Below are 16,421 nucleotides of genomic sequence, written 5' to 3'. Positions count from 1 at the left end.
GGCAGACCGAATCCAAGCCTTCTCATTGCGGTATTGTGGGGAGGCCTTTTTGATGTTAATTCGTGCCTGTCTTCGGTGACCTGCGGCGCATAAGCTGCTAGCCGCCCGCAGGTGCTCACTGCCTTCCTAATCAGGCAGACCGAATCCAAGCTCTCTCATTGCTGTGTTGTGGGGAGGCCTTTCTCTATTTCTCTATCTCCGGGCATTCCTATTTCTCCTATTTTACTTCTATCTACCAGCATTCCTATTTCTCTCATTTTACTTCTATCTTCCAGCATTCCTATTTCTCTCATTTTACTTCTAAAACTTCTGTTTCTCTTATCCCTGCGGCTTCCCGGCGCCCGCCCCGAGGCTGCTTCTCGGCACCCACCCCGCGGCGGCTTCCCGGCTCTGAGCCGCTTCAGCCTGCGCCTCTCTCATCTGCGCGGCTTCCCGGCTCTGCGCGGCTCGGCTTCGCACGCACACTCCGCGGTCTCGCACTAGCCCCGCGTTCCCTATCTACTTGTGCCCCGCATGCTCTCTCTGCGCATGTCAGCCTCCGCGAGTCACACAGCCCCAGCTCACGTCTCCGCCACTAGTATTCAATCTAAGTTCCCCGGGCTAACCTGGCGAATTCAACCCAGCTCACGTTTCCGCCCCACGATTTGGCTTCCCGTCCTTTGCTCCCCGGGCTAATCAGACGGATTCCAACCTGGCTTACGTTTCCGCTTCTGGTTTTAACTTTTCGCCCCTTATTCCCCGGGCTAACTCGACGAATCCCAAAGTAGCTTTCGTCTCCGCCTCAGCCTGCCCCCGCGGCTTCAATTTCCCTAACATTTTTCTCTACCCGGTATGTTTCCCTAAGTTTTCTTCCAACAATATTCCTCCCTCATTTCTCCTGGCTTCTCCCCACAGTCCGTATCTGAGTCTGTTTGTTCTAGCTTTCACTTTCGCTTTCGACCTTAGAGATTTCTCCCAGCTTCCCCCCGTAGTCCGTATCTGAGTCTATGCCTAGGCTTTCAATAGCTTCTTCCGGCACCTTTTTCGTCCGGCTTTCCCCAGGCTGTTTGCTAGTCTCTCTCTCCGATATTTTTCCACTTCTTCCCGTTTCTTCCCTCCTAAGTTTCCTATCCGAGTCACGGCACCATTATGTCGCTCCCCGTCTTCGTGGAGGAACGACACAGGACCCTGCGCTGTTCTTTTGTCTGCTCGGCCCTCCCCGGGTTTGCTGCTGGTTCTTCCCGGGTTGGCTACTGTCCCTTCCACCTCCGTGGAAGGGCGGTTCCCCCTGGCCACTTTCCCCACTTCCGCAGGGGAGCGGCACACCACCGGCCGGCTCTCTCGGGGGCTGCACAGGTGTTCCCCTTAGATGTTCCTCCTAGATGTTTCTGGTTCATGCTGTCTCTCTCCTCCTTTATAGTCCTCCTCTGCCAATCCCAACTCGGCTGCCCACACGCCGAGTACGCTGCTCTCCTCCAATCAGGAGCAAGTCCTACAGTTTATTGGTTGAACTGGAGGCAGCTGCGTAGAAGCTGTTTTCTCCTCTCCCAGCGCCATATTGTGGGAGAGCAGATGCACAGAATAAGTCCCAATTCCAGTAACTTAGTCTAGTCCGAGTTGCTCCCCACACAAAACCCCCAACCTACTGGACAGAGCCTGCCTCTCACTTCAGGTAGTAGATGCCACCAAGTCCCCATCTCTGTATACTCTGCAGCTTGGGAGCAGCTCCATGACTAAGTCTGCTAGTCAGACATGCGTGCTCCAAATTTTGAATGACAAGTTAGTGATTCAAAGTAGAGACTGTGCCACAGCTATGTCCAGTTTCTTTCTTTTTTGAAAATTTTTCACTTGAGAGAGTTAGAGAGAGAGAGAGGGAGGGAAGAGAGAGAAGAGAGAGGAGAGAGAGAAGAGAGGAGAGAGGAGAGAGGAGAGAGAAGAGAGAAGAGAGAAGAGAGAGGGGAGAGGGGAGAGGGGAGAGGGGAGAGGGGAGAGGGGAGAGGGGAGAGGGGAGAGGGGAGAGGGGAGAGGGGAGAGGGGAGAGGGGAGAGGGGAGAGGGGAGAGGGGAGAGGGGAGAGGGGAGAGGGGAGAGAGAGGTCTTCCTTCTGAGGGTTCAATCCCCAAATGGCCGCAACGGCTGGGACTGCGTCAATCCAGAGCCAGGAGTCAGGAGCTTCCTCCAGGTCTCCCATGTGGGTGCAGGGGCCCAAGGACTTGGGCCATCCTCCACTGCTATCCCAGGCCATAGCAGAGAGCTGGATTGGAAGTGCAGCAGCCGGGACTAGAACCCCGCGCCCATATGGGATGCTGGCACTTCAGGCCAGGGCATTAACCCGCTGTGCCACAGCGCCAGCCCCATATGTCCAGTTTCTAAAAGCAGGACTAGTAGCAGTGTGAGGTCTTCTGTGCTCAGAAGGGGTGGTGCTGATAGATTCACTGGGCTACTTCCATGTTTCTGGCTGTGTGGTCTCTAACACTAGTTCTGAACATATTGTTTATTTTTCATTATTTCCTAGAAGTCAAGATTGGTTGCATTTTTTTACTGTAATCTTTCATTATTATCTTTGTGCAGAGATTTTTCCTGTATCCCAAGTATTTCTATTTTTTAAAAACAGATTTACCAGTTAGGGTTAAAACTTACAAGCACTAACTCTCACCCTCAAAATAAAAAAAATTACCTGAAAATAATTTCTGTACCATCCCAGGCATCACTTTCCAGTGTCTAAGTAGGAAGCAGGAGGACAGAAGTGATATCAGCTGCTTCATCATACTTCATAATTTTCAAAAAAGTCTAGAACATTTTCAGAACAGGATATTTCAATCCAAGTACAAGAAAACTATTCCTAAAAGACCATGAATACGATGGAGTATTTAAAAGCAGCCCTCAAGGTCTGGCGCTGTGGTGCAGTAGGTTAAGTCACCACATGCAGTGTCGGCATCCCATATGGGCTCTGGTTCAAGTCCCAGCTGCTTCACTTCTTTTTTTTTTTATTTTTTTTATTTTTTTTTTATTTTTTTGACAGGCAGAGTGGACAGTGAGAGAGAGAGACAGAGAGAAAGGTCTTCCTTTGCCGTTGGTTCACCCTCCAATGGCCGCCGCGGCCGGCGTGCTGCGGCCGGTGCACCGCACTGATCCGATGGCAGGAGCCAGGAGCCAGGTGCTTTTCCTGGTCTCCCATGGGGTGCAGGGCCCAAGCACCTGGGCCATCCTCCACTGCACTCCCTGGCCACAGCAGAGGGCTGGCCTGGAAGAGGGGCAACCGGGACAGAATCCGGCGCCCCGACCGGGACTAGAACCCGGTGTGCTGGCGCCACTAGGCGGAGGATTAGCCTAGTGAGCCGCGGCGCCGGCCTCCAGCTGCTTCACTTCTGATCCAGCTGCCTGCTAATGTTCCTGGGAAGGCAGAAGAAGATGGCTCAAGTCCTTGGGCCCCTGCACCCATGTGGGAGACCCGGAAGAAGCTCCTGGCTTTGGATCAGCCCAGTTCTGGCTGTTGCGCCATTTGGGGAGTGAACTGGCAGACGGAAGATCTCTCTCTCTGTCCCTCTCTCTCCTTCTCCCTAACTCTGCCTTTCAAATAAATAAATCTTTTTAAAAAATATTTTTATTTATTTATTTGAGAGGTAGAGTTACAGACAGTGAGAGGGAGAGACAGAGAGAAAGGTCTTCCTTCCGTTGGTTCACTCCCCAAATGGCCGCAATAGCCGGAGTTGCGCCGATCCAAAGCCAGGAGACAGGAGCTTTTTCCTGGTCTCCCACGCGGGTGCAGGGGCCCAAGGACTTGGACCATCTTCTACGCTATCCCAGGCCACAGCAGAGAGCTGGATTGGAAGAGGAGCAGCCGGAACTAAAACCGGTGCCCATATGGGATGCTGGCACCGCAGGTGGAGGATTAACCCACTGCGTCACGGTGCTGGCCCCAAATAAATAAAACTTAAAAAAAAAAAAAAAATGTCCTTCAATCCAGGACTGAAATGTTGATGGGCAGAAGTGAGAGGATGCAGGGCACTCCAGAGTCACGGCGTGACCTATCTGCCTTCCTGAACTGCTGAGTCATGCAGGTGGCGTCTCTTTTCTACCAATTCTGAATGCACTTACAAATAAAAAAATCCCATCAATGGGAACAGCCACATATTACAGTGTAAATATTTAAAAATTAATAAGGGACATGCTCAAAGAATAAAAAGTTGGATTAAAATTATTTTAGAAGGGGTGCGATGGGTGTTCAGCACAGTAGTTCAGATGCGGGTGCCCACATCCCATATCAGAGCGACTTTAGCTCAGCTTCCTGCCAGTGCACACCCATGTGGGAGCCTAGAAGTTCGGGATTGTTGGTTTTGGTCAGGCTCAGCTCCAGCTGTTCTGAGTATTTGGGGAGTGACCCGGTGGAAGGAAGATCTCTATTTCTCAGCCTTTCAAATAAAGGTAAGTAAAAATTAAAAATAATGTAAGAAATTTTCGTAGAGCTACAATTCTGTGTTTAAAACTTAAAAGCTTTGTTATACTCCTATGCCATAGTAAAACTGTGAAAGAAATGTTCTTCTTAGAGAAGCCCATTGCTTCACACTTCTCCCATTCTGAAAGCAGAAGAGAACAGTGTACTTACCTCCAAAGTCACAGCTCTGAGGAGCTCCGGATCAGAATTGCACAATGCTCCCACAAGCACCCCTCCAGCACTGAAAGCAGTCAAGGTTGTTAGGCTTGGCTGAGAAAAGCCTTGGCTATGAAGCGTCTTAATGCAAGCCTCTAAGTCAGCCAGGCCATTGAGCTTTTTAGTTAGGCGGCCATCAGCATGCCACTGGAGGCCTAGCTCACCACCACCCCTGAAATTAAAGGGCAAAAAAGTTTCAGTGGAAAATAAAAATGTTAATGATGTAGGTCAGGTTGGCAAACTATACAAAAAACAACAAATATGGAACAGAGACTATCTATGGCCTGCGAAACCTGAAATGTTTACAGTCTGGTTCCTTAAGAGAAGAAACTGCCAATCTCTGATACAGAGAATCGAAATTTGATTAAACAAAGCACCTGCCTACAATCCCTATCAGGGATTGTGCTAAGGATAGACCTTAAAAATAAAAGCAAGCAGAGGCTGGTGCTGTGGCATAGGGGGTAAAGCCACCGGCCTGCAGTGCCGGCATCCCATGTGGGCACTGGTTTGAGTCCCAGCTACTCTACTCGGATCCAGCTCTCTGCTATGGCCTGGGAAAGCAGTGAAGGATGACCCAAGTGCTTGGGCCCCTGCACTCGTGTGGGAGACCCAGAGGAAGCTCCTGGCTCCTGGCTTCAGATGGGCTCAGATCCAGCCATTGTGGCCATCTGGGGAGTGAACCAGTGGATGGAAGACCTCTCTCTCTCTGCCTCTCTGTAACTCTGTCTTTCAAATAAATAAATACATAAACCTTAAAAAAAAAAAAAAAGAAAAGAAAACAAGCAAACATTCCCTGCCTTGGAGAAGTTCATAATTTTGTGGGGAAAGAAAATAAGGTAGGTACTTCATGTGTTACAGAAGAAAAGCAAAGAACCTTCTCCACTGTCAGGTTAAGGATAGGTGCCCATGAGTCAGAAGCAAACATGCTTACAGAGAGGATACCTAGGCTGCGCTGTAGAACAGTTTCCAGAAGGCAAGGAGAGGGATAAATCAGATACAGAGAAGACATAGCATGTCCAAGGGCACGGAGGTGACAGGGTCTGCCATCAGAAAGGACGTATGGCAGACTTCACTGCAGATAAGCCAGGGCATGGGAGTACTCGCATCTAAGAAAGTCAGACTTTGTTCTTCAGACAGGCAGGTGAAGGATTTTAAGCAGAAAATCATACTGTGTCTTGAAAGCAAGTAAAATAAAATGGAATCTGGCTTAATGGGCTATTTAAGAAAACACATGAACTCAGGAGAATTAAATGGAAATAACATAATTTAACTAAGTACATACAGAGACTGGTATAACTATTCAAAGAATCCTAAAAATCTACCCTGCTCCTTTATGATCAACTGATTTGTTACTGCATCAGGTTCTATAAGCACAGGTTCAAGAACACATAAATCATCAATACAAGTGAGAACATAGTCTTTGCTCCCCAGTATACTGTATTTGGGATATCTGTCACAATACTCTAGCAATCACATGCCAGATAAAACGTGGTGACTCACCGAACATGGCAGTAGGCTAATATCCATCCATCATCCACCAAAACCCGCCTCTCAGGTCTGAAATTCATTTTCAAATCCATCCCATAAGCTCCATACACATGAACCAAGAGAGGTTTCTGCAGCAAATCCTCGGAGTCTGTTTTGTGGAAAACAGTCATTGGCACTAATTTTCCATCCTGGAAATGAATTATGATGCACATAAAGAAGAGTCACTGACAGCAGTCTTTTCTGCAATTTAAAATACAAAGCGGTACACTTTCCCCCTTAGGTACTCTGTTTGATACTGAGCGTAAATGTGGTTTAAGATAAAGCAGTCACAGTAGTCTTTGCTTTTAAGCCACCTTGCTAACCTACAGTATTCATCAGAAAAGGAGCAAGACCGGCTTGAAAACATCTTATTAAAATGCAGCTTTTAATGACAATAAAGCGAGTTCTTCACCCCCTACTAGTACTGTAATTTTTTTTTCTCCTGTCAAGCCAAAATACCCATCAAGGTTAAAATCTGAGTACAGAATTCTTCCGAAGGCTAGGGTTAGATATCGGCATTTCTCATCCTGGAATGCTGGCAGTGATGACAAAGGCGTCTTAACCAGCTCAGTTCTGTTCTTTATAGTCCTACTTCTCTACCATTAGGATCTGAAATCTGCTTTACTGGTATCTACTTTTATCCCATTCAGGAGCCTATTTCATTTTACCTAAACTTTACTGAAAAGTAGTTTAAGTCTTATAAGCTTTAACACTTAAATTACCTTTAGGTCCTATAATCATCCCCCAATGTTGCTTAAATGCATTAATCCCAGCTGATTAGAACTAGGCACTGTCTGGACAGATTTCAATTAACCTGAACTACTTGTGATCTTCCTTTCAGAAAAAAAGGATACAGAAATTGGTTTCCATTCAGATTAAAGAAACTAATAAAACAGTATGAGTTTACATAAGGAAAATAATGTAACCAAATTGTACTATTTTTCTGTTCTTATATTTTGTTGACAAAAATCTAGAAAGTGATAACAGAGTGGTTAACAATGATTTTTTAATAAAGATTTTTATTTACTTATTTGAGAGGGAGAATTAGAGAGAGAGAGAGGGAAATACAGAGAGAAAGGTCTTCCATCCGCTGGTTCACTCTCCAAATGGCAGCAACGGCTGCAGGGGCTGATCCAAACCCAGAAGCTTCTTCTGGGTCTCCCACATGGGTATGGGGGACCAAGCACTTGGACTATCTTCCACTGCTCTTCCAGGCTACAGCAGAGAGCTGGGTTGGAAGAGGAGCAGCCGGGACACAAACTGGCGCCCATATGGGATGCCGATGCTGCAGGCAGAGGCTTAGCCTACTACACCACAGTGCCAGCCCAAACAACGATTAAAAAAAAAAAAAGTTTCATTTTCACCCACTTGAAAGGCACAATGACAAGAGAGTGAGAGAGAGAGAGAGAGGACATCTTTCATCTACTGGTTCATTCCCCAAATGCTTACAACAGCCAGCACTGGGCCAGGCTAAAGCCAGGAGCCCAGAACTCAATCCAGGTCTCCCACATGAGTGGCAGGGTTCCAAGCACATCAGTCCCCCTCTGCTGCTTCCCAGGATGAACTGGCACTCCAACATGGGATGCTGTGTTGCAAGGGGAAGCTTAACCCATTGTGCCATGACGCCTGCCTCAACAACGATTACTTCTAAGAGCTATAGTAAATAGGACTGAAAAGCCACTGAAACTCTCCATTCTGTATTTCCGCATTTGTTCTAACAAGCATATACTGCTTTTGTAATATGAATATTTAACGAATTAAAAGGAAAGAAGGGCCACATTGTAGTTCATTCTTTGTTAGCAGAATGAAATGATCTGATATATATGAAGGTCTGAAAATTCCTTAAATACAAGGCTACAGTTTATGTATTAATTTGTTTCATAGTCACACAAATTTATAACCTCTATTTATTGAGTATACCTGGAATATAGTATATTATTCCCTTTCTACTTCTCATCTTACTCTATTCCTTTCTCTGCCAGTCACCATTATATTCTGGCCATTATAGTCTCCTTCATACTTCTTTATTTTTTTAAAGATTTTATTTATTTATTTGACAGGCAGAGTTACAGACAGTGAGAGGGAAAGAGAAAAAGTTCTTCCATCTGCTGGTTCACTCCCCAAATGGCCGCAACGGCCAGAGCTGAGTTGATCTGAAGCCAGGAGCTTCTTTCCAGGTCTCCCACACAGGTGCAGGGGCCCCTAGCACTTGGGCCATCTTCTACTGCCTTCCCAGGCCACAGCAGAGAGCTGGGTAGGAAGAGGAGCAGCCGGGACTCAAACAGGCACCTATATGGGATGCGGGCACCACAGGTAAAGGATTAACCTACTGTGCCGCAGCGCCAGCCTCTCCTTCATACTTCTGGAATTATATCTTTTCTCGCCCCAGTTCAATCACGCTCCATAAAATGAAATCCCCTGCTTCCTTTTGGCTTACTCATGATCATCTTAGAGGTCCTGGCTGAGTCATCACTTCCGCAGACGCGTTCCTGCCCTCTCCAGACGCGGTGAGGGCGCATCGCCATGTTTCCGCTGCGCCCCGAGCATCGACCTTAGCTGCAGTCAGTGCACTCGTAGCGACTTCTTCAGCATCTGTCATCTCCTCTGCTAGTCCCACGCTGAGGGCAGCGACTGCGTAGTCTCGTTCACTCTGCTCAGCTGCTCACCACCTTCACAATTTTCACAACTGCACACCAACTCTGACTAACCTTTTCTTTAACCCAACATTCAAAATTCAAACATAAGCAACTTGTGAAATCAAGGACCTGCTGTGCTAGTGTAAGTTTTATAAGCCAAGTCAAAATAAACACATGGGGGCAGGCATTTGGCACAGTGACCAGACGCTGCTTAGGCTGCCTGCATTCCTTATTGGAGTGTCCGGGCTCCAGTCTTGGTTTTGCTTCTGTTTCCAACTTCTTGCTAATACACATCCTGGGAGGTGAGGCAGTGATGGCTCATATACTTGGGTTCCTGTCATCCATGTGGGAGATGTGGATGGAGTTCAGGGCTCCAAACCCTGGCTTAAACTTGACTCAGCCCTGGCTGTTGTAGGCATTTAAGAAGTGAACCAGCAAATGCAAGATCTTTGTCTATGTCTCTATGCCATTCAAATAAATTTAAAAATTAAAAAAAAAGATGCTTACCTCTTGTAATAAATAAGTACATGAACAAATACATGCATATTAAATAAAAAAAAATCTATGTATTGCCTAAAATCATTTGAGTTTATTATGGTAGCTGTCGCTCCCCCTCTTCGTGGGGGAACGACACTGAACCCTGCGCTGTTCTTTCGTCTGCTCGGCCCTCCCCGGGTTTGCTGCTGGTTCTTCCCGGGTTGGCTACTATCCCTTCCACCTCCGTGGAAGGGCAGTTCCCCCTGGCCGCATTCCCCACTTCCGCAGGGGAGCGGCACACCGCCGGCCGGCTCTCTGGGGGGCTGCACGGGTTCCCTTAGATGTTCCCCATAGATGTTTTCTGGTGCATGCCGTCTCTCTCCTCCTTTATAGTCCTTCTCCGCCAATCCCAACTCGGCTGCCCACACGCCGAGTACGCTGCTCTCCTCCAATCAGGAGCAAGTCCTACAGTCTATCAGTTGAACTGGAGGCAGCTGTGCGGAAGCTGTTTACTTCTCTCCCAACGCCACATTGTGGGAGAGCAGATGCATAGAATAAGTCTTAATTCGAGTAACTTAGTCTAGTCCGGATTGCTCCCCACAGATCCCCCTTTCTTTTTATTTTTTGGCGTTGATACGCGCCTGTCTTCGGTGTCCCACGGCACACACTCTGCTCTACTTGCTAGCGTTGCCACAGGCTCTTACAAGTCCTATCAATCAGGAAAACCGAATCCGGGTCCTCTCTTCGCCATTGTGAGGAGGTTTTTAGGCGCTGATGCGTGCCTGTGTTCGGTGCCCTGCAGCGCATGCTCTACTCTGCTCGCAGGGGCTTACAAAACCTATCAGGCAAACCGAATCCAAGCCTTCTCATTGCCTTATTGTGGGGGAGACTTATTAGTGTTGGTTCGTGCCTATCTTCGGTGACCTGCAGCTCATACTCTGGTCGAGCTTTGCTGGCGCTTACCGCCTTAAATCAGGCAGACCGAATCCAAGCCTCCTAATTGTTGCATTGTGGGGAAGCTTTACTGATGTTAATTCGTGCCTGTCTTCGGTGACCTGCGGCTAGCCGCCCAGGTGCTCACCGCCTCACTAATCGGGCAGACCGAATCCAAGCCTTCTAATTGGCATGTTGAGGGGAGGCCTTATTTCTCTCTATTTCTCTATCTCCGGGCATTCCTATTTCTCCCATTTTACTTCTATCTTCCAGCATTCCTATTTCTCTCACTTAACTTCTAAAACTTCTGTTTCTCTTATCCCCGCAGCTTCCCGGCACCTCGCCCCGCCGGCGGGTTCCCGGCTCTGCGCCGCTTCAGCCCGCGCGCCTCTCTCATCTGCGCAGCTTCCCGGCTTTGCGCGGCTTCCCGGCTTCGCGCGCTCCGCGGTCTCCACGCTTAACCCTTTCGCGTCTGAACCACGGCCTACGCCAGCGTTCCCTATCTATTCACGCCCCGTGCTCTCTCTGCACGCGGCGGCTTCCGCGAGTAACACAGCGTAGCTTGCGTCTCCGCCACTAGGATTCAATCTAAGTTCCCCGGGCTAGCCTGGCGAATTCAACCCAGCGTACGTCTCCGCCCCACGATTTGGCTTCCCGTCCTTTGCTCCCCGGGCTAATCAGACGGATCCCAATCTGGCTTGCGTCTCAGCTTCTGGTTTCAACTTTTCGCCCCCTATTCCCGGGCTAACTTGAGAACCCCAAAGTGGCTTTCGTTTCCGCCTCGGCCTGCCCCCCGCGGCTTCAATTTCCCTAACATTTTTCTCTACCCGGTATGTTTCCCCAAGCTTTCCTCCAACGATATTCCTCCCTCATTTCTCCTGGCCTCTCCCCACAGTCCGCGTCCGAGTCTGTTTGTTCTAACTTTCACTTTCGCTTTAGACCTTAGAGATTTCTCCCAGCTTCCCCCCGTAGTCCGTATCCGAGTCTATGCCTAGGCTTTCAATAGCTTCTTCCGGCACCCTTTTCGTCCGGCTTTTCCCTAGGCTGTTTGCTAGTCTCTCTCTCCGGTATTTTCCTAGTTCTTCCCGTTTCTTCCCTCCTAAGTTTCATATCCGTCCTAAGTTTCCTATCCGAGTCAGGTTTTCTATCCTCCTAAGTTTTCTATCCGTCCTAGGTTTCCTATCCGAGTCAGGTTTCCTATCCGAGCTAGGTTTCCTATCCGAGTCACGTTTCCTATCCGAGTCACGGCACCATTATGTCGCTCCCCCTCTTCGTGGAGGAACGACACTAAACCCTGCCTAGGCTTCATATCCGAGTCACGGCACCATTATGTCGCTCCCCCTCTTCGTGGGGGAACGACACTGAACCCTGCGCTGTTCTTTCGTCTGCTCGGCCCTCCCCGGGTTTGCTGCTGGTTCTTCCCGGGTTGGCTACTATCCCTTCCACCTCCGTGGAAGGGCAGTTCCCCCTGGCCGCATTCCCCACTTCCGCAGGGGAGCGGCACACCGCCGGCCGGCTCTCTGGGGGGCTGCACGGGTTCCCTTAGATGTTCCCCATAGATGTTTTCTGGTGCATGCCGTCTCTCTCCTCCTTTATAGTCCTTCTCCGCCAATCCCAACTCGGCTGCCCACACGCCGAGTACGCTGCTCTCCTCCAATCAGGAGCAAGTCCTACAGTCTATCAGTTGAACTGGAGGCAGCTGTGCGGAAGCTGTTTACTTCTCTCCCAACGCCACATTGTGGGAGAGCAGATGCATAGAATAAGTCTTAATTCGAGTAACTTAGTCTAGTCCGGATTGCTCCCCACAGTAGCAGGGCTCTTCTTTGGGAAACTGTGCTAAAGTAATCCCAGCAGCTGTTCAGTATCTGGCAAACAGTATGCTTTCAGTAAGTGAGAGGTGAAAGTGGAGGTTACAAAGACATACCTTGCTTTTGGCCTCTAGACGTAAAACACGACTAGTCTTTGTGATGGGGTCTTCATGTCCAGTTTCCTCAAACAGTTTGCCTTCTGCAAACTTATACGTATAATATTTTGGGGGACGTATTGGAGAGCAAAGCTGAAAGGGGCAGTTCTTTGGATCAGAATTTGTATCCATGATGAATCCACAGGCCCAAGGAGGGAGCTGAAGAAATAAGAAGAGTTATTTTTACTTTTTAGCCACTAAATATCATTCATCAATTTCTGAATTTGTTCCAAAAAATAGCTGATGGGCACACCTAGTTTACTTTCTGTTACCACATGCTACCTCATTTAAGAATTCTTCTTTACCACAAAATAAATTTCAAATAAAAACAAGTAAAAGTCTACATTAGTTATCAATACAATAAAGAACAAGTATAGGAAATGGTTTATCATAGTCCTAGACTTACATGAAACCACTTTAACATAAAAGCCTACTTTGGGGTATATACCTGGGAAATGAAGTAGTAAAATGTTAAGAATAAGAGCACAAATAGGGTAGCCCTTATGGTACAGCAGGTTAAACCAGAGCTTAGGACCCCTACATCTTGTATCAGACTGCCTGGTTCAAGTCCTGGCTGTCCCACTTCTGATCCAGCTTCCTGCTAATGTACATACACTCTGGGAGGTAGCAAAGGATAGCTCAAGTAATTGGATCCCTGCCACCCACGTAGGAGACCCTGATGGAGTTCTGGGCTCCTGGTTTTGGCCTAACCCCAGCTGTTGCAGTGTGGGTGTATTTTTAAATAATTTACTCACCAGGCCTTACCCTGCTGCCTGGACAGCCATGGTGATGAGAGTTGTTATTGTAGGGCTACAAATGGGGCTCAGAAGCAATAAAGCATTTAAAATTCATTTCTAACTTTAGCTCCCAGGCTAACCATTGTGCAGAACAAAACCTTTCCTGGCACATCTACTCTGAGAGAATCAGCTTTTATTATATAGAATCAGCTATTAGAAAAAAGGACAGGAATCAAAGTTTATTCTCTTAGAGCAGCAGGGTCCAGCTTCAAGCCTTCCACTAACATCCCTCTTACACCTTTTAAAGAACTTGGTTGACAGAGTGTTAGAAATGGTACTCAGAGTCAGAACATTGAGAGAAAATTGCTGTTCTTGTCCTGGGTAATTGTAGAAAGAGCAAATTCCTAGGAAAATCAGAGTCTTGGCACAGCAACACCAATGGTGGTCACTACTGGAAAAGGCTAGATGGGGGATGTATGCACGAACAGCACGCCATTTAACATGCGAAAACTACAGCCCAAGAATTTATGCTCACTGAGAAGATCTCCCTGAATCAATCCAAAGGCTGTGTACGGACACACATTTGCAATGTGTCTCGATGAATTCCTGATTCAGTCTCTCAAATTGAAGACTGCTTTAAAGTATGGTTTGTCTATTTAAATGCAAGCTACAACAGAAGGAAACATAAAAGCTGCAGGAATCTGGTAATGTGACTGCAAGTGAGCAAACTGAGATCAGAGGGGGGGAGAAAGCAGCACGGCCACAAACGCTGGGACAGGCACCAGTGCGAGGGCCTGAGGTTACAAAGTCCTTCAGTCCCCAGATGCACAGGTTTTCTGCTTTTTGGAGAGACTTTAGGACAGCTTCCATGTGACCCATGTAGTAGACTGTCATGGCTTTAGACTAAGTGGTTCCAATATATCAAAAAGTCTTGGGGCCGGCGCCGTGGCTCACTAGGCTAATCCTCCGCCTTGCGGTGCCGGCACCCCGAGTTCTAGTCCCGGTCGGGGCGCCAGATTCTGTCCCGGCTGCCCCTCTTCCAGGCCAGCTCTCTGCTGTGGCCCAGGAGTGCAGTGGAGGATGGCCCAAGTGCTTGGGCCCTGCACCCCATGGGAGACCAGGAGAAGCACCTGGCTCCTGGCTTCGGATCAGTGCGATGCGCCGGCCGCGGCGGCCATTGGAGGGTGAACCAATGGCAAAGGAAGACCTTTCTCTCTGTCTCTCTCTCTCTGTCCACTCTGCCTGTCAAAAAAAAAAAAAAAGTCTTGGGTGTCTTGCTAAAACTAATGAAACCAAAGTGAAACCTTTCATCAAAATAAAACCTGTAACAAGGCTATGGACTTTTACAAACTTTCCCAGTAGAGGTGGAACTAAGTATTAACTATCTCAAGGATATCTTAAGCTGCATTTCATATTGCAATAAACCTGCAATGTTTATGTATATGTTCCTGGGTTGTGACTGAGACAGGCCAGATGATAGGTGGCCACTCCTTAGATACCTGGCAGAAACAGGTTCAGCTTTAGCACCTACCAGCACACTACCGTAATTGCACTGAAAGGAGAAGACAAAATATGCTGGAAGAAAACCAGCCTGGGTCTGCGGAATTCTCCAAATAAGATTTCTGAGAACAAAGAGATAAAAAAAAAATCCCCAATCTGATTAAATTAAATATAACGTCTTTTTTGCGGAATAAAAAACAGCCCTCTAGAAAATACTGATGACAGGTGAAGAAAGGAAGCAGGTCTATGAAGGGTTTTACATTTCTATTGCCAAGACTGAGTTGAGTCTAAATAGACCTTTTAGTGATTACATTTTAGTGTTACATATAGATTTTAGTGTTACATATAGAAACACTTTACAACACAATTTGGTTCTTGTGTATCACATTATCTACAGATTTTAATCAGTGTTATTCAGGTTCATAAAAAGGGTCAGGATCTATAAAATTCTCTTTAAATAGCACCTGGTACATAAACAATAGGTGATAGGTGCTACAGTTTGGCCAAGAGTCGGGAAATCAAGAGATATGGAATAAATCAGGATATTATGTTTGTGCTAATGGAAATAAAAACAATGGAAAGGGATGCAAATTTTTGAAGTAGGAATATTTATAAGAAATATAAAAGGTCACATTTACTTAGAAGTCAAATCTCATTATAGTAAAATCCACACGACATCTCTAATTTTCTTGACATGAAATTTTGTGGCAATAAATGAACTACTAGAAACTCTAGGCTGGTGCCGCGGCTCACTAGGCTAATCCTCCGTCTGCGGCACCAGCACCCTGGGTTCTAGTCCCGGTTGGGGCACCGGATTCTGTCCCGGTTGCTCCTCTTCCACTCCAGCTCTCTGCTGTGGCCCAGGAAGGCAGTGGAGGTTGGCCCAAGTGCTTGGGCCCTGCACCCCCATGGGAGACCAAGAGGATGCACCTGGCTCCCGGCTTCAGATTGGCGCAGTGCACTGGCTGCGGTGGCCATTTTGGGGGGTGAACCAACGGAAAAAGGAAGACCTTTCTCTCTGTCTCTCTAACTCTGCCTGTAAAAACAAAACAAAACAAACAAAAAAACACAACTATATCCTGGGGCTGGCACTGTGGTGCAGTAGCTTAATCATCCACCTGTGGGGCCGGCATTTCATATGGGCACCGTTTCTAGTCCTGGCCGCTCCTCTTCTGATCCATCTATGGCCTGGGAAAGCAGTGGAAGATGACCCAAGTGCTTGGGCCCCTGCACCCATGTGGGAGACCCAGAAGAAGCTCCTGGCTCCTGGCTCTGGATTGGCTCAGCTCTGGTCATTGTGGCCATTTGAGGAGGGAACCAGTGAATGGAAGACCTTTCTGTCTCGTCCTTTCACTGTCTGTAACTCTACTTCTCAAAAAAATAAAATAATCTTAAAAAAAAAAAAGCTTAAATTCTATATCCCTTCCCCATCCCTATTCACACCTACTGTAATAGAATAGATGTTCTGCCAGTTTCCAATCTGAAGATGTCTGCCTCTGGCATCAATTAGCAAGTGAAAAGTAATACTCTGACTCTAGCAGATGGAAGCAGTAAGAAAACCCCTGGAGTTAATTGCCAGTTGTGTTTCCGAACACCTACATAGTCTTTGAGACTAGCCACCACATTTGGTAATTTGACTTTAAGTAGCAGCTGGGAAGCCTGACTTGTTTTACTTCCTTATTACTTGTTACTTATACCGATATCACAATCTTGAAACTTATGTCCCTGTCCCTTACCGCTTTCCACTTCAGTCTGCTCTAATATGGCTGCCTGATAAGCTCAGGGAGAAGAGAGCTGTATCTGAGACTTCTGCTCAAAACTTCCAATGTTTCTCTTCATAATTTGTGCATAAATCTCCCAATCAACCAATGTCAAATCACAGCTTCCTCCCCCTGAAATGTAGTTTTAATAATACAGAACTATTAGCAGCTCCCTGACCTCTTTCTCAACTCCAGTTTACAGCTGTTTGATGGCTTCCTCATTCTAGTATACCATACCCTTCCCCACCTGCCAAAATCC

The 16,421-nt window shown here is 47.3% G+C and overlaps 1 protein-coding gene across 12 annotated transcripts in view; it reads right to left on the bottom strand.

Annotated features, from left to right (window-relative positions):
• PREPL (prolyl endopeptidase like) overlaps nucleotides 1-16,421 on the bottom strand; it is a 61,228-nt gene that overhangs the window by 6,953 nt on the left and 37,854 nt on the right. For all 12 annotated transcript variants that reach the window (XM_051842954.2, XM_002709895.5, XM_051842955.2 and 9 more), the window contains 3 exons: nucleotides 12,127-12,324; nucleotides 6,130-6,305; nucleotides 4,585-4,801 (listed from right to left, as the gene is read on the bottom strand). In XM_051842954.2, coding sequence (XP_051698914.2) covers nucleotides 4,585-4,801; nucleotides 6,130-6,305; nucleotides 12,127-12,324 — 591 coding nt within the window. The remainder of the gene's footprint in view (nucleotides 1-4,584; nucleotides 4,802-6,129; nucleotides 6,306-12,126; nucleotides 12,325-16,421) is intronic.

This window comes from Oryctolagus cuniculus, chromosome 2 (genome assembly GCF_964237555.1).
Source record: "Oryctolagus cuniculus chromosome 2, mOryCun1.1, whole genome shotgun sequence".
Lineage (NCBI taxonomy): Eukaryota > Metazoa > Chordata > Mammalia > Lagomorpha > Leporidae > Oryctolagus > Oryctolagus cuniculus.
The sequence above is the reverse complement of the archived record's forward strand: the minus strand, read 5'-3'. Positions and strand labels throughout refer to the sequence as shown.